The sequence below is a fragment of the Protomyctophum parallelum genome (genome assembly GCF_964188405.1).
Source record: "Protomyctophum parallelum genome assembly, chromosome: 10".
Taxonomy (NCBI): domain Eukaryota; kingdom Metazoa; phylum Chordata; class Actinopteri; order Myctophiformes; family Myctophidae; genus Protomyctophum; species Protomyctophum parallelum.
Genome location: NC_139704.1, coordinates 21,847,115 through 21,866,124, shown reverse-complemented (window position 1 = coordinate 21,866,124; position 19,010 = coordinate 21,847,115). Strand labels below are relative to the sequence as shown.

The following is a 19,010-nucleotide window of genomic DNA, read 5'->3' as shown; positions in this document are numbered from 1 at the left end:
TTTTTTTAAGATAGCCTGATGAAGACTGCAAGGCCGAAACAAGTTAAAGTTGTTTTCACTGCATTTGAAGACATTGTGCGGGTGTTTGTTCTTTTTCAAATCTCTGAGACACCAATCTATATACCGTAAAGCCCTCAGTGTTAATTGTGTGCAAATGTACAATCTTTGTACACTCTGAGAGTTACAGTTAAATTTAGCCTAGCTTAGTTGGACCCCATGGGGGGCCCCTGGATGGTGGACACCATGTTGAAAACCCCATGTTAGAGTCTCAGGTGGAAAGTATTTCAATGAAAAAGACCTCTAATCCCAGTTAAACATGTTCATGTTAATTCCCGGAATACCAACAAGCCATTGTTTTACTGTCTCAGTCATATGCCCACGTTTAGCCTATAGCACATGACTTCTTCGTCACTTGTCTTAGTGGGTCAGTCAGCATTGTAGGCCTATTGTATAAGAAGCACTGACCCTGAATCCGTTTGTCACAAAGTCCCCCTTTTTACAGTCCATCGATACGCAACACAGGGGTGGAAATTAGCCTAACTAAGTGCATCATAATCAAGTAATGTGCTTATACTGGAGTATTTCCAATTTTCTGTACTTTTAGCCTACTAGATCGGCAGAGGCTATACTTTTTTACACCACTACCATTATTCTAAAACCTTTGTTTCTATATAGTTACTTTAACACAATAATCCTACTTCGGCTATTTGAAAAGATCTGTTTTTTTTTTCAAAAGATTCTATATTTTGCAAACAATAATCTACACAATAACCTTCTACCATTAATACATGTAAAATATGTTATATAATCGGAAATTAAAAGTTATTCAGCCTTTATTCATAGTCTTTGAAAATTAAACCAATCATTAGACACAAATTGTGTACTGTACTGTCTGTGCTTTTTATTGTCAATAAAGTTGTTGTTTTTTAAGGAAAGAGGGGAAAAAAAGAGAAAGCCCTGTGGTGGTAAACTAAAGTCACATGACTGCCATGGAGCACGGAAGCACAGAGTTGACTGTGCTGTTTAAAAAGTTACACTCTCTAGTCTACAGTCAGTGGAAATATAGCTACAATTAATGTTGAACTGAGATCGACTTGCTTTGTCATCGGATCGCAGCTACAGTATAGTGCCTCGTCCGTCTCAGCACTATAAAGTAAGTTGATGACACTTTAAAGGATGTTATATTAGTTGTACAGTTAAAATGCTGTTTACTTTACACACACACACACACACACACACACACACACACACACACACACACACACACACACACACACACACACACACACACACACACACACACACACACATGACTGCAATCACTCACAGTCTCACTCTCCGTGCGGTCATGAGTTTCGAGGGGAATTTTAGTGGTGTAAAGTAGCCAATGCCACAATGCCACGCTATTCCTATATCGCTAGATGTCTTTCTTTATACACTATGTGTTTTCTTTTTTCCACTCAGATTTTTGTATTCAGTAGCTTAGGCTATAGGCATTGGAGTATTTCCAATGTTCAGTACTTTTACTTCTACTCCACTACATCTCAGATGATCCAAGTATTGTACTTGTAACTGTTAACCGTTGTCAAACGGTTCTAAGCAACGTTTTATATGGTTCACATGACGCTCGTACTTGTTATGACAGTCATGTTTCAGGGCTACGTTTTAAACATGTTTGCATTACAGCATAGCTCATGCATTTAATACTTAAACGTTCTATTAATTAATTGCATATAATAGAAATAGATGGACACACAATAGATGGATAAATGTCATATCCCCCCCCCCCTTTCCCCTCACTGTATATGTATATTTTCCCTTTTTGCTTCCTATATGATGAATTCCTGTTCTGTTCTTTAACTACATAGAAGTGTCTATTTGTATGTCTCTAAATGTTTTGATCAATTGAACAATGTGGACCCTGTTGTAAACAAGTGTAATGCTTAATTGGATCGTCCACTCACAGTTTACAGTCTTTGTATTGAGTTTGTGCTTGACATGTACTGTAATTCTGCAAACTGTTAATACATATTCCAATCAATCAATCAATCAATCAATCAATATAAGTGACTGGTGGTAAGGCGCATAATGCAGTTAGTGTCTGTCTGTCTGAATAAACATGTAATTTAACATACATGCATATATGTATATGCATACATTTGCTTGTTAGTTTGTTTACACATTATGTGTTATAACAGATAGGATAATACTATTTTTTCCATATTATATAGGATATATAACAAAAAATAATAATAATTAGCCAGCTTGTGGTTTGAGTGTCTGCCTCCAAAGAAGACTCTGAAAAATGGGACCCAATGCTTTCCTGCTTGGCACTCAGCATAAAGGGTTGGATTGAGGGTAAATCCCTGTGACATACTAGTCATGTCCAGGTTGTGTACTTGTCTTTTACATCAAGCTGCCTCATGTACACTACAGAACTAGGAGATAGGCTCCTGAGCCTCATGGCTTGGCAAGGCCTGTGTGAACACTGCAGTTGAAGTATTTAGCATTTTTCAGCCAAGAAGAATATACAGAGAAGTTTTGAGTTTCTAAAGCCTTGATAATATTTATGCAAAGGATTGCACTGCATCCAGATCATCCACATGACTGAATAGAAACATATTTCTATTATGTAAAATGTTTTAGTTCATACCGTAAATCAATGCCCTGCTTCGTCATACAGGAGTGTTGCACATGCAACGCAATGCGAGGCATTGTGAGCTTGTAGATTTTTCTACCACTTTAAAAAAAGTAGCTTTGTGTGTCTGTGGCTGGCTGGTTGGGTCTGTCCGAGCACGAAAAAAGCGTTTGGTTGGTTTTCACAACACACACACACACACACACACACACACACGTGCGGCTCGCCGGGACTGGCCCGGCCCCCTGTGCGCGTTCCTGGGGGTCTGGATGTTCCGGGGACCCCCCGAGGACTCCCAACACGGAGTTGCACCACATACTGTACTTCACACGGGTGTGATTTTTTTTTTCTTCCAATGTCATACGATGAGCAACACAGATTTTCATGACAATCAGATAAGAGAGAGAGGCCAATCGAGGCAACACATTTCATTCCACTCTGACATTCCAGGGCTTTATTGAGACCTTTCAGATTATGCCTCAAGAGAGATTTACATTCCAGGCATTGAGCATCTTGTTCCAGTGAAGATAACGGTTTGAAAGAGCATATTCCTCTCCAGTCTCCATATACAGTCTCAGCACTGGGCTAGATTTACCACTGCCGCTAGGGTGCACGCTGCAGCCCAGGGGCTAATGAGGAAATTGTAAAGTATTGCAATCAGCCCAGGCGGTGGCGTAACCGTCTGGACACCCGACTGGTAATCCAGTCGCAGTGTGCCGCGGGTTCGACTCCCGAGCCCGACACGGCCTTTACTGCATGTCTTCCCCCATCTCTCTCCCGTTTCCTGTCAGCCTACTGTCTGTCCCTTCAAAAAAAACAATAAAAAGCGTAAGCCGCAAAAGAATATAAAAAAAAAAAAAAAAAAGTATTGCAATCACAATTCAAGTGAGATTTGTGTTTAGTTATTGTATATTTAGTTTTATTTTGGTGATTTTTACGCTCCTTAGAGGATCTAAATTTAATGGGTATTTGAAAATAGCTCATCTACAAGCTCACAAGATCTGCTATTTTCAGCTCACATTGTGAGCTTGTAGATTGGCTATTTTCAAAAGATTTTGTACACATTTTGAATTCCGATACTTTTGTACTTTTACTTGAGTACATTTTCAATACAGGACTTCTTCTACTTGTAACGGAGTACATCTACATTGCAGTATGTTTACCAAGCTGAGTCTACAATTGATGTGCAGGCTAGTCCAGTAGTCCACCACCCTGGGCAAGACCTACGCTGAAAAGACTATCAGCGGAAGTTGCAGGATTTTAGCGGAAGTATTGCCCAAGGAAATTACGTTGATGCTTTACAAAACAGTTTTCATTCTCCACGAATGAAACAAGTGTTGTGATTGGTCGGGAAAATCAAAATATCGTATCCGGGGGAAATACATTTGACGGCTGTTCCGGAGGATACATCTGCCTTAGGTTGTGACCAGGCTTTTCTTTTCGCAGATAAGTAAGCCTGGGACCGAGGCTAGTAGTCCACTAGTCCTGCAGTCCAGCTGGTTTTCTCATTGGCTGATGTATGTGCTCACCGCAATAAATATGTCCGGGCAGAAACGAACGACTCGGAACACAATAGTTCAGCTTTAGAGAATCTTGGTTCCTACCTAAACTACTGAACTGAAACTGACACAGATGCAGTTACAGTATAGCGGACCCCCGCAGATGATAATAATGCAGCTGGTAATTAATTTATTTCATCAATTTGGGCTTGTTTACTTTCACTTAAAGTAAAATGTGAGTACTTTTTCCACCTGTTTGTGTTTGTTGATAGAGCACAGACTAGTGCTGCCAGCCCCTCCTCCTCAAAGCAACAACAACAACAACACACGTGGCGTGTCATCATCATGGGTGCAGCGGTCACCAGGCCACCACAGTGAAGCGAGACGCCCTGTGGTTTTATCTGCGCTAACGGATGATGAAGTGTCTGCTGATCACCAGCGAGAGCGCCGAGGTCCTCTTCCACTGGACCGACGCAGAGTTCCAGCAGAAGATCACACAGCAGTATGGAGCGTCGCAGGAGGCGGACCAGAGTGTAAGGACCTTTTTGCAGTCATTTTGAGATCGTCCACCATTCGTTTTTTGCTTGTGTAATCATTTCCATGGGGGGGGGGGGGGGGTATGAATGTTTATACGTTTTCAGATTATTTGTGTGACAATTATTCATCAAGTGCAGAAATTCATGTCTCACGAGTATAAGAAGGAATGTTGTAAGGAGGAATGTTTTTGTTTTCTTCTAACATTTTGAGTAGCCTATTATTTTGTATCCCCTTTTCCTCCCACATTTAGTAGTTAATATTATTATGCCAACTATACATCTTATGTCACTTTCACATTATGTGTAGGGCTGCAACAAAGAAACGAATCAATCACAATTGCGATTATCTAGAAACAAGAAATCATGACATAGTCCTAATGTGTCAGGTGAAACAGTCACTGTCTCCGGTGTCCTCCTTTTTGTTCTGGGCTACTTTAGCTTTGGGCAGGTGTACGGTTTGTTGGGCTGCAAACAGCCGGTCAAATGCTGACGGAGGGGCAGAGGCATGAGCCGAAGGACGCTCCGAGGCTGCCTCCTCGCATCTCAGGGCTAGATACTTCAAGTCGAACATGGCCAACACGCACCCAGCCTGGGAGCCTAGAGGCTCCAGCGTAGGGGGGGAGAGTATGTCGGCTGAGTATGTCGCAACGGACCCGATGGTGTGTGCGCATGTGCATGGATGCCGTTGGCATGCTGTTGCTTGCTATCCCGTTGGCCAGAGGTGTGTGTATGCATGTATGCCGTTGGCATGCCGTTGCTTGCTGTCCCATTGGCCAGAGGAGGCAGACGAGGCAGCAGTACATCGTCTAGTTTAAGTTTTCATGAGCTTTCATTAGTCGGGTTTCACCTCACATCTAGAAGGTCCTGGGTTCGATTCCCCCTGGGGACGCTGTGGGCACTGGGGGCAGGTTTACCTCCTCTGCGTCATCAGTGCCCATACCCGAGGTGGGGTTGGCAAAAGGGCCTTTCTGTGTGGATTTTGCATGTTCTCCCCGTGTCCCCTAGGGTAGATACCCTCACAAAAAACATGCAGTGATCCTGGTCTCTAAACTGCCTCCCCCTGGCCAGCCGGGCACCTGATGGAGGGGAAATAAACTGGTTGGAATAACGAGTTCCTTCCACGCGCTATGTCTGGCCGGGGAAACTCCCCCCTGTGAGGTGAAAAGAAGCAGCTTGGACTCCTCATGCATAGAAGGAAGCATGAGGTCTGTCCGCTGCCCCCTCCCCCCAGGTTGGCAGAGGAAGTGTTGCGCCCAGGATTACATTAGATAATTGACACTGGGTGAAAAAATGGGTTGCAAAATTCGTGGGATAAAAATTATAGAAAACAAACAAACATTTTAATCCCATACATGCATACATACATACAGCCGCTGTTGAAGTGTCTCTCCGACATTTAATCATGGATGAATACAAACTTTCTCACTTTGAACGAAAGTCAGACCGAAGTCAACATTTTTAACCACGACCCAAGCTCTCCCATCACCCTGAGCTCAGTCCCCTCAGTGCCAACAACCACTTCAGTTAAGAGCCTTGACGTCACGTTTGACAGCAATCAAAGATTTGATAAACACATTAGTTCTGTGGTCATTGGTCAAGGCTAGTTTCTTTCAACTCAGACTTTTGGCTAGGGTAAACCCGGTAAAGGCCTACTGTATCTTCCCCGTACTGAGCTTGAGTGAGTCATTCATGCTTTCAGAATGCTTTTTCTGGTGTTGCTTCAGACTACTTGATCCAGAGAAACTCTTGTCACATTGTTTACAGTGGTATGGTTTTTCTCCAGTGTGGATATGCTGGTGTACCCTCAGATTATTTGACACAGAGAAACTCTTGTCACACTGTGTACAGTGATATGGTTTTTCTCCAGTGTGGATACGCTGGTGTACCTTCAGATCACCTAAGCTTCTGCAACTCTTGTCACACTGTTTACAGTGGTATGGTTTTTCTCCAGTGTGGATACGCTGGTGTACCCTCAGATTATTTGACCCAGATAAACTCTTGTCACACTGTGTACAGTGGTATGGTTTTTTCCAGTGTGGATACGCTGGTGCACCTTAAGTTCACCTAAACTTCTGAAACTCCTGTGACACTGTTTACAGTGGTATGGTTTTTCTCCAGTGTGGATACGCTGGTGTACCCTCAGATAATTTGACCCAGAGAAACTCTTGTCACACTGTGTACAGTGGTATGGTTGTTCTCCAGTGTGGATACGCTGGTGCCTCTTTAGCTCAACGAGGCTTCTGAAACTCTTGTCACACTGTTTACAGTGGTATGGTTTTTCTCCAGTGTGGATACGCTGGTGTGACCGGAGTTGTTATGAAGTACGGAAACTCTTGTCACACTGTTTACAGATGCGGGCTTTCTTTCCTGTGTAACTCGGCTGATTTGTCTTTACTTCTCCCGCCAGAGCAAAATTCTTGGTAAACTGCTGTTGATGACTGTTAGATTTAGGTTCATCTGTGTCTCTTGGTTTCTGGCTGGTTACAGAGCAGTCTATTTGCTGACAGGCTGCTGAAGGGATCTTTTCATTCCCCTGTGTTTGGCAGTAGAGGTTGTAAAAAATCAAAGTATAAAGACAACACGTTATGTAGGCTGACCAGGAGTTGATGTCTGACATCAGACCCAACATAAGCTGTTGCCTTGCAAGGCTAGAAGTGCAGATTTGCGCAGGCCGTCCATCATCACTATGTCTGTCCATCTCTGAACGGCTCATCTGAGACACAACTGGACTGACCGCAGTGAAAGTCCACTGCACCGCATTGTGTGAACTAGATCTGTGCCGGGCTGTAGAGCACCGAGTCAGTAAAGTCCACTGCACCGCATTGTGTGAACTAAATCTGTGTGGGGCACTGGGGCTGTAGAGCACCGAGTCAGTAACGATGGAAGTTGAAGAAACATGCCCCACCCGGCTATGCAATACCCGTGTCAGAGTATAGTTTCCACCCGTCTGTTCTGTATCTGTCTCTGTGTACCTTTTATTCCTATATATGGAGTTCTGTGTCAGGCATACCGAAATATGAAGTGTGTGTGATGTCAGAATTGTGAGGCCTTTCGTGCCGGTTCTGGACAACCGTGGGTCCGACCGACTTGACACCGGACTAGCAGCCAGGGTGCCTGGACTGCTAATCCGGCCCAGGCCGTGTCCTCACTTTTTTGTCTTCACTTTTTTTGTCCCCACTACTAAAATATAAAGTTTACATTAGTTCAGATTGAAAAGGTAATGGAATGGATTGTTGTGTGTCCTCCAGCCTCCAGCCTTTGAGGACAGCATCAACACTCTGTTTGCTCCCATCATCATCTCCTGCAGTACCATGGTGGACAGACTGGGGGACAGCTACGCTTGTTTCACCACCGAGAATGACCACACCTACGTGCTACACCAGGTAATAACTAACTCCACTTAGACCTCATATCAGGCCCATTGTACAAAACGCCTTCTAAATCGGTAGTTCTCAAACGTGTGTGTGTGTGTGTGTGTGTGTGTGTGTGTGTGGTGTCCCTCCCCCCCGTAAATGAACGCCCTACATCCCCCCCCGCCCCCCATCTCCCCTCCCCATTTCCTGTCGGCCTACTTAATGTCTATCCTATAAAAAATATATACCGGTAATAAAGGCGAAAGCCACAAAAAAACATGATCATACTAGATCGTCACACGAAAGCATCAAGAGCAGCTGATCGACGAGATCGAAACTGCTTTTGATGTTTTTAAATTTGAATCCTGATTAACAGCGGAGCCTCATTTATATCATGTGGTGTGTGCGCGTGCGTGCGTAATATGTGTGACTGTGACCATTTAATGTGCCGTTGCAGTCATCCCCCTCAATGCTGTTGCATTCACCCCCCCTCCATTTGTACACTCTCAGAGTTACAGACCATTTGGTTACAAACTATCATTTAGCTGGGGACCCCCTGGAACTCCCTCAAGGACCCCTGGGGGTCCCTGGACCCCACTTTTGGAACCACTGCACTACACGACACATACTGAATGTAAAGATATGCTTACCTACACTTCCTGTAATCTGTACACATGTACATGTAGGACCCATGCACACAGAACAGACTTACTGTAAACCCTATTCTATTCTGGTATCGTGCAAAAACAGCCGACCTACAAGCTCAGAACCTGTCGCGGAGGTTGTAGATTTGCTATTTTCACTATGCTTGAAAATGTCTCTGATCTTTGTGACGTTTTTGAACATTTTCTCCTATAATGAAGAATAGAATATTGCCCAGAATAGAGACTCCATGCAGGGTTGATGTGGTGAATTGTACACATTTAGCCTTTCCTTTAACAATAATTGTTGTTCTTAATGATTTGTCTTGCTGTCAGTGCCGCTACGATGTTGCAAACAAAAGTATGTGTACTCGTGTGGAAGTCGGGTGGAAACCTAATTATGTCAAAAACTGTTAATTTTCACGGTTGAAGTATAGCGGACCGACAAGCTCAAAATGCGTCACTTTGCGCAGTGTTTCAAGCTTGTAGATCTGCTATTTGTTTATTTGATAAAAAAAAAAAAAAAACACCAACTTAAAATATGGAGATAAGAGGTTTCTGTCCGACGCCAGTGAAATACAATCTTGAATCTAATTTTATTTTATTTTTTTAAGTAAAATTTGGTGAGTGTCTATCCATTTATTTTGCTCCCGTCACAGTTTGACGAGTGTCTGTACATCGCTGTGAATGGCGACGGCGAGGAGGGAGAGGACGACCTGCGAAGGAAGATCTACGCGCTGAAGAAGATGATCGAGGTCCTCTTCGGCATGGTGACCCTCAGCAGCAACCTCCTCAGGAGAGAGTGCGTTGAGCCGCGCCGCATGCATGACATGATGATTATTAGTAGACAAACGTGCTGTATAGAGACTATGCGTGTGTTCATCATCGTACGCGGAAGTTATGCCGGAACGCATACTGAGTGGCAAAACAATGACTTTCTGGCCTTGACAGCCCATACAGAAAAGTCCCATCTGATCATCATTAAATTACGTAAAACTCAACAACATTGCAGTTGTGCGGAAACCTTGAATTATACTCCTATCTGCAAAGTGTTTGTTTCATAAAAATCTGCCATAGAAATGTTATTAGCTACTTTTCTGTCAAGAAATTCTGTGCAGTTGATTATTTTTCTAAGTGTCAGAGTTTGGAGGCGCTCGTTTTCAATAACGCAACCTCCTGCTGCCTCCTGCATTATGTGCAATTTAGAAACGGGTGGTACGCACTCGAGTGATTTCCAACGAGTGCTTCCAAACGTCAACACTCTATGCTGCTTAATGTTTTGCCATTCAGTCTAGATGAGGGACGTGACCCGGTGGAAAACTATTGAAGTTCCAATGAATTGTTGTTTGCTGTTGTTGGCCAGACTGCGCCCTCAGGACACAGAGCAGAGGACCAGGCTGTGGAAACATCTGCAGGGCCTGCTGGAGACCTACAGCCACCTCCGTGCCAATGACCAGAGCTTCTTAGTGGAGGTAATGACCACAGCTTCTTAGTGGAGGTAATGACACAGCTTCTTAGTGGAGGTAATGACCAGAGCTTCTTAGTGGGGGTAATGACCACAACTTCTTAGTGGAGGTAATGACCACAGCTTCTTAGTGGAGGTAATGACCAGAGCTTCTTAGTGGAGGTAATGACCACAGCTTCTTAGTGGAGGTAATGACCACAGCTTCTTAGTGGAGGTAATGACCACAGCTTCTTAGTGGAGGTAATGACCACAGCTTCTTAGTGGAGGTAATGACCACAGCTTCTTAGTGGAGGTAATGACCACAGCTTATTAGTGGAGGTAATGACCACAGCTTCTAATGACCACAGCTTCTTAGTGGAGGTACAGCGCTACAAATTGTCCTCATGTGGGTCAGGTCCTCTGTCCTGACCCTTTAATTAATGTATATTCTCCCCTCGGTCCTCTCGTCTCCCATCAGGCAGTGGAGCGGCTGATCCACCCCACGCTGTGCGAGCAGTGCATCGAGTTCCTGGAGCGACGCTTGGTGCAGCAGCTCAACAGCAGCAGCGAGCGGGCAGGAGAGGAGGTGCTGCACGCCTTCATCCTGGTGCACACCAAGCTGCTGGCCTTCTACTCCAGGTAGTCCTCACCCTAACCATTCTACTACCAGGTAGTCCTCACCCTAACCATTCTACTACCAGGTAGTCCTCACCCTAACCATTCTACTACCAGGTAGTCCTCACCCTAACCATTCTACTACCAGGTATAGTCCTCACCCTAACCATTCTATTACCAGGTATAGTCCTCACCCTAACCATTCTACTACCAGGTATAGTCCTCACCCTAACCATTCTACTACCAGGTATAGTCCTCACCCTAACCATTCTACTACCAGGTAGTCCTCACCCTAACCATTCTACTACCAGGTAGTCCTCACCCTAAACATTCTACTACCAGGTATAGTCCTCACCCTAACCATTCTACTACCAGGTATAGTCCTCACCCTAACCATTCTACTACCAGGTAGTCCTCACCCTAACCATTCTACTACCAGGTATAGTCCTCACCCTAAACATTCTACTACCAGGTAGTCCTCACCCTAACCATTCTACTACCAGGTATAGTCCTCACCCTAACCATTCTACTACCAGGTATAGTCCTCACACATTCTACTACCAGGTAGTCCTCACCCTGACAATTCTACTACCAGGTAGTCCTCACCCTAACCATTCTACTACCAGGTATAGTCCTCACCCTAAACATTCTACTACCAGGTAGTACTCACCCTAACCATTCTACTACCAGGTAGTCCTCACCCTAACCATTCGACTCCAGGTATAGTCCTCACCCTAACCATTCTACTACCAGGTATATATAAACTTTATTACAGGCTCGTGGCCCACAGGGTAAGACAGTACATCACAAATACGAGAATACAAATAAAATAAAATAAAAATACAGTACATTTACCTAGCCCAACAGGTTACTACTCTAGGCGAGGCACTTATACCAGTGTCCTCTGATGGTAGAAGTGTACCTTACAGAACTACGGCCTGGGTCTGTCAAATGACCAATGAGTCCATTCAGTGAGCGATCCAGCCTGCTCATGAATTTAAATGTCAAGTTCCTCAACAGAGCCATGAAAGTAGTGAGTCCCAATGAACAGAAAAGCCCACTGGCTCTAGTGCTCCTTGGTTTTTTTAACAGTATACGAAGACAGTCATTATAGGCTACTTGCAGTTTGCGTAAGCTCTCCTTCTTGTACTTTACCCACAGTGGAGCTTTGTAGAAAGGGGTGCAATAAGCTCTAAAGAGATTTACCTTAACATCCGTAGTACAATGGTGAAATTTACGGACCAACATGTTGGCTTGTACATAAAGCATTCTCCTCTGTCTAAACATGTCCTCGTCATCCTCTAAGGTATCTGTTATGATATGCCCTAGATATTTTGTAATTTTGGACACACCCATAATTTGTATATAAAAAGTATAGTCCTCACCCTAACCATTCTACTACCAGGTAGTCCTCACCCTAACAATTCTACTACCAGGTAGTCCTCACCCTAACCATTCTACTACCAGGTAGTCCTCACCCTAACCATTCTACTACCAGGTAGTCCTCACCCTAACCATTCTACTACCAGGTATAGTCCTCACCCTAAACATTCTACTACCAGGTAGTCCTCACCCTAACCATTCTACTACCAGGTAGTCCTCACCCTAACCATTCTACTACCAGGTATAGTCCTCACCCTGAACATTCTACTACCAGGTAGTCCTCACCCTAACCATTCGTTCCGTACCTGCGCATGCATAACCTGACGCTGCCAGATCCAAGAAGCTTGCTACACAAATTTGTTTCACAGCTTATTGTCTCCACCAGGCCGAAGGCATGTGGGGAGAGTATGTTTTGCACTCCGTCCGTCCGTGTGTCCGTCCGTGTGTCCGTGTGTCCGTGAACAGCTAATCTCGGCCACCGTTAACCCGCTCGATGCCATATTTTGCACACACACTCCCTGGATGCCAACCATGAACCTCTGCCCCAAACTTTCCAGAACGGCCTGTTATAGCGCCACCAGGAGGCCGCTTTGTGCAAAACAAGTTTTTCGATGCCATATTTTGCACACACACTCCCTGGATGCCAACCATGAACCTCTGCCCCAAACTTTCCAGAACGGCCTGTTATAGCGCCACCAGGAGGCCGCTTTGTGCAAAACAAGTTTTTGCACAGTACACCTACAGATTTTGTCCAAACATCACGCAAATTGGTACACAGTCTCTCTAGAGCCATTCAACGAAACGGGTCTTTCAGATTTATCAGACTCCATCCTGATTGGTTAAGATTGGCTTCCAAAGTTCACAGGAGTGCTCAGTTTCAAACAAAATGCTGCAAATCATGAACACATCGCGTGATTTCCCTGAAATTGTGCACCCACATTCCCACTAGGCCGAGGACGAAATGCCACATGAACAATTTCAACTCAGCCTCAAGGTGGCGCTATAACTGGCCGAAAAGTGTTTTTACCTCTAACTGCACGGATCTGTGGATAACCTGGTGGAGACCTGTGCCCGGAAGGGCACTTTTTCTAGTTGGGATCTGGGATCTCTGAAGCAAATTCGATGACGGGGCTGTTCCTTTTTTTCAAGATACTTGGTAGATGATTGGATGGGACCGTCTGTCTATCACCGTGTGGGCGTGCAAACACAACCAATCATATTGACGTGTCTATATAGCTTCACATCCGGTTTCGCACATATCCCGCCCTTAGCTCACGCTGATTGGTTAGACCACGGAGCGGTTCGATGTTAGCTCAACTCCCTGAGAGATTCCAGATGGTTGTGGTGTTGGGGAACATGGTTACCCAATACCGCCCCCATCTGGCAGCGTCAGGTTAGCGCATGCATGCACGTCACAATTATTTTGGTACCACGGCGTGGTACTGCGTTCTACGAGCATGACACCACTGATCCTAACCATTCATCCTCCTGGTGCAAACCAAACTGTTGGCCTTCTGCTCCAGGTAGTCCTCTCCCTAAAGGCCTATTCAAACTCGTACATATTCGTCACGAGCCGCGGTGAAGACCAAACCACCGCCACCGCCCCAGCCCTTCTCTCTGTTTTTACTCACCACGGCTCAATGTCATTTCAGTTCCGGTGGTCACCCCACCACCGAAAATCCAGACTATGAATGAGTCTTTACCACCGCCGCGGCGTGACGTAATGTTGTAGTTTTTGGTGGTCACCTTATCACCTAAACCCTCAGCAATGGTATACTTCAATGCAGGCGGTGTTGATTCCGTCGACTGAAAAATGTTCGTCGACTACCTTTTTTCACAGACGAAAACTAAATAAAAACCAAGCTGTGATAACTAAAACTAAATCTATTGACAATTGAAAACAAATGAAAACTAGACTAAAATGTTAGGAAGAGACTAGAGGAGAAGAGATCCAGTAGAACTAAAAGTAGAAGTATTTTATGTTTGGTTGCGCTCTGAAAAATAGCAGATCTACAAGCTGAGCTTGTAGATCAGTTATTTTCAGCATGCAACCAAGTGTCAAATCAGACATAACACCAACAAGGCCCACCAAAATATATTTTTGTCGACAAAATCAACTAGATTTTTGTGGACTAACATCAGATGATATTAAGTTGACTAAAACTAGACTCAAACTAACAGTGACAGATTTTGACAGCGAATGTAAATTCGCTGTCAAAATCAACACTGCCAGGCATTCATCATGGCAGATGTTTCAACACAGCTTTTGACTTTCACTGCAGGTGTAGTATTGCTCTTTCCAGCAACTTGTCTTGTAAATGTGAAATTCCTTGTTGGAATGTCCCGGCGCGTTATTCCAAAGGTGTAGCTTGAAGATATTTTTCTTTTATCTAGCCATTCCCTATGCAAAGGTTAACCAAGTACTACAGAACAGTTTGAATTCCTTTCACGGATGGATACCGAACAATCTATTTGGAAAACGTTGTACTGTATATCTATCGTTGATGCCAGGCAGAAACCTCTTATGTCAGTTTTCTAACTGTGTGTGTTTTTTGGTAAATTAAAAACAAAATTGAATTACGAAAAAGTTTGGGTTAATGTATACCTTTGGGTTTCCAGAACTCAGGGTTCATACAAACATCTGAGATTGTACTGTAGAGCTGCTATTTTCGTTGAATGCCCCCCCCCCCCAAATACTGTATAGGTCAAGTGGTGGACCCACCCGCTGCGACGCTGCCTTTGGCTAACGGCACCAACTAGCGCTCTAACTGACTGATATGCAGCGCTGTGGGTGTCTGGCAACCTGTTGCCAAAAATCTTCCCATGTCAAATTGACAGACAAAATAAGTCATGCTTCACAATGTTCAATATCCAATATCCAACAACAGCAGATCAAACAAGCTTTGTTATGCAAGTCTGGCAAGAGAAAGGGTGCCCCCTGTAGCTCTGGAAGGGTGCACCCCTGTAGCTCTGGAACATGGTCCTGTGTCTGTAAAATCCAGCTAAAACAGTCAAATAACATAGAACACAGAACATATTGTAGCATCAAAAATGCTTCTCACATGAAAAGCAGATGGATACTATGACCTTTGAATGCATTCACGTACTGTAACACTCATTACTCACTGAACAAATGCATTGCTGAACTATCTGACATGGAAATGGTATATCTTTCTGTGCATGGCATTAGAGGGCATATCTTTCTGTGCCAGGAGGTATGAACTCACTCTACTGAGTGCTGTCGTGCTAATTTAGTAGTTTGCAACCTTTTTTTTTAAAAAGCTCTGCACCACTAGCATTTCAAAGTATTCTCAATACTAACGGTTTTGCCACGCATTGCCAACCCTTATTTTGAAGAGCCAAATATCCGTAACCCGGATGTTACAATGACAAAATGCTGTTTGTGGTGTCTTGACCGGTTGTTGTTCTCTCGGTCGGTGGTGGAAACCCGATCGCAAGTATCGCAGCGCCTGCTGTCGGCCTTTGAAAAACCTTGTTTTCACCAGAAACTACATTCATTGTGCCGATTTGGAGATACAGGCCTTTGAAAGCAGCACATAGAGTGCAAGTGGATGTGCGCGCATCTTCAAAATGGCCACGGCCACTGTCCCACTTTGACTGTTATGCTAACGAGCAGCAGCTAACGATTCGATCGGATCAAAACATGGATTAAATAATATAAACCCTGGAAAACGTAGGCTACGGTTCTGGCAGGCTAGACGATTCATTTAATCCTACGGTTACTACGGTTCTGGTGGGCTGCGTGCTAAAAGTTAGTAGAGTGGTCCTTGAGAATGTCAAGGACCACTCCACTAACTATTAGTATTATATATAAGAACACTGTCACTCCTGTTTTTATTTTATATCGTCTCTGTCGGGTGGAAACTGCACATTTTCAGAATTCAAAAGTACCATATCTGCAAGCTCTGCAAGCTACTTTTGTGTGACGCTGTAGTAGCCTATGGCTATGTATGATGAAGTAGGCCAGTAGGACATTATTTTTGCGAGGGGGGGGGGGGGGGGACACAAAACGTTACATCCCCGGACAAAGTCAAAGTCGTACGATTAGTCACACACGTTACCGCAGTGAGATTTGTTTTTGAGCGCCGCGCTCGGGAATCATCAATCGTTGATTTGACCCCCCCCCCCCCAATCCAACCCATTGATGCTGAGTGCCAAGCAGGGAGGCATTGGGTCCCATTTTTACGGTCTTTGGTATGACCCGGCCCTGGGATCGAACCCCCGACCTCCCAGTTTCAGGGCGGACACTCTAACCACAAGGCCACTGTCTGCTCTGGACGGACCCCACTCTGAGCTAGTGTTCATTCGACAGTTCATTAAAGATTTTTCACTACTATTAGGGTTGTAACGATATAGTAACTGCATCGAAAAATCTATTTAAATTTCAAGAATCGAAGTATATCGAAATTAAAACACATTGGGCCTGATTCTTCAACGTGTTTCCGCTGATATATTGCCGTGACGCTGGCGGAAAGGCATTTACGTGGATTTCCCACATTAATTTGGAATTCATGGAAATGGCCGTGAACTTGACGCTGCCTTTGGTTCGTCGGAAACTCCGCTAAATCCTCCGCCACCTCTTTAGGTGGCGGAGAAATTTGCGGAAGCATACACTTGCATATAGATTTATTCAGAAGGCTTTAGTCTTCATGCTGAATCAATAAATAGTCCCCAAATCTCAGATAAAATATGTAGGCATGTGCCCCCAACATATTGGTCGATCAGCACATAAAAAAACGATATATATATATATATATATATATATATATATATATATATATATATAAAAGCCGAGTGCACTTGTATGCCTAAATGCATTCTAGAGGCAAGTTAGCCTATAGAGTCCCATAAGGAAACTGCCCCTGCAAGCCCCGACACCTTTTTATTTATTTATTAGGATATTTCTATAGCATGCCATGCGCGATTGCGCTGCTCACTTGACAGCCTTCTCTAGGCTACTCGCAGTGCAACGCGTTGTGAGCTTGTAGATCGGCTCTCGCGGACTGCATGTTAAAAAACAAACTCACAATTATAATAAGAACATAGGCCTACACTTATCTGCATTTTGCACTGTACGAATCTAACGTTGTTTCGGTGTGTGTGTGTGTGTGGGGGGGGGGGGGCAGACATGCAGCGTGCTGCCGATCCGATTCACATTGGAAAATGAATAGGGCTAATTAGCCCTATATAAAAAATAGAAGACCACATTTATAGCCTAATGAATGCAGCGTGTTTGAAAGTCGGCCAGTCATATCAGTTTTAAACCAGCTCACCTCCACTCGTGAACATGACGGACAGACAGACAGAATTTATAATAATGTATATTGATATTGATCACATGGATGCCACACACAGAATAGTTTAACTCACTGGATAAACTCACTGGATTATAATTTCTTCAGACAAGAGGATCCCAGGCCTACGAGGTAGGCCTATAATATATTTACTTATGAATGTATGGGGCTATGGGCTACTGTTCTTTATCGCGCAACAGTGTCGAGGGCCCATGCAGCCCCCCTCCCTCTCTCGTCTCTCTCTCTCTCTCGCTCTCTCTGAAAAGACAACTTTTGCATTGACATATCCGATATTTTAAATATCGGATATGTTTTACCTCTGCATAGGTGTGAGAGAGCACCCGCCTTGGTCCCGAACTTAATTAAATAAATTATAATTATATTGCTTCAGCGGAGCACGCACCGTTGCAAGCTTCGATAGCAGTGACCGCGGCTGTGATCTCAGACAAACTGCTGTCTGCTGAGTCATGCTTGAAGCCTTTTATGGTATGAAATTGGGCGTGGATCAATGCAGATGAGGTTGTCGGGTGCTTTTCCGATCACTTTGCACCCGCTGCATTCAGTATGACATACACCTGCGATACACCTGCGCACCTGTGGTACACACCACTCTCTGAATAACACGTCATCTCAACGTAGCTTGATCGGACGGATAAATACGATATCTGTTTCCGCCACCGTTACACTCTGGCGCATTTCGTAGACTATGTATCGTATCGTTTTGCAATGGAAATAATCGGTATCGAATAGTTTTGCTATGCAATCAATCAATTGTATTTAGCCATTTTTAGAAAAAAAAATTAAAGAGGGGTTTAATGAGTTAATTAAAAAAAAATTCAATGTATTTTAAATAGTTTCTGTATCGATTTCAAAGGATTGAATTGTATCGTATCGCCATAATGAACCGATATCGTCCATGTATCGCATCGTCAACCATGTATCGTGATATCGTATCGCTGTTAAAATGTCTCGTTACACCCCTAACTACTATACAGTGACGTTGAGTGAACCAATGTGTCTGCGTCTCTTCCTGCCCAGTCGGAATGCCAGCACGCTGACCACCTCCGACCTGCTGGCCCTCATCATAATGGTCCAGAACATGTATCCCAGCAACATGGACCTGGACGACCCTGGCACCGAGGTGTGTGTGTGTGTGTGTGTGTGTGTGTGTGTGTGTGTGTGTGTGTGTGTGTGTGTGTGTGTGTGTGTGTGTGTGTGTGTGTGTGTGTGTGTGTGTGTGTGTGTGTGTGTGTGTGTGTGTGTGTGTGTGTGTGTGTGTGTGTGTGTGTGTGGTATTGTCATTTAGTGCTGGTGCAATGTAATAGTCCAAAGTTCAGTGCAAGATAGTTAGATCTTTATTGTCATTGTGTGTGTGTGGTATAGGATGTGGAGAGCACCTGTGGTTCAGGTCCTGATATCTTCTACACCCCAGAGCCCTCCCCTACTGGTGGTTCACTCCCGTCAAATAGTTCAGGTACACTTTGAATGGTGTGTGTGTGTGTGCGTGCATGACTGTGCGTGGTGTGTCAGAATCAGCTTTATTTCCACATCACAGGTTTTCAGGTGTGAGATTTGTTTTTGTGCCA

General features: G+C 44.2%; 1 protein-coding gene across 2 annotated transcripts in view; it reads left to right on the top strand.

Annotated features, from left to right (window-relative positions):
- The first annotated feature begins 1,031 nt into the window (after nt 1-1,031).
- The window catches only part of hps1 (HPS1 biogenesis of lysosomal organelles complex 3 subunit 1), a 47,784-nt gene continuing 29,805 nt past the window's right edge, over nt 1,032-19,010 (top strand). For both annotated transcript variants that reach the window (XM_083775340.1, XM_083775339.1), the window contains exons 1-8: nt 1,032-1,153; nt 4,410-4,670; nt 7,922-8,056; nt 9,327-9,469; nt 10,031-10,139; nt 10,590-10,750; nt 18,463-18,565; nt 18,808-18,898. In XM_083775340.1, coding sequence (XP_083631466.1) covers nt 4,551-4,670; nt 7,922-8,056; nt 9,327-9,469; nt 10,031-10,139; nt 10,590-10,750; nt 18,463-18,565; nt 18,808-18,898 — 862 coding nt within the window. In that variant the 5' untranslated portion in view covers nt 1,032-1,153; nt 4,410-4,550. The remainder of the gene's footprint in view (nt 1,154-4,409; nt 4,671-7,921; nt 8,057-9,326; nt 9,470-10,030; nt 10,140-10,589; nt 10,751-18,462; nt 18,566-18,807; nt 18,899-19,010) is intronic.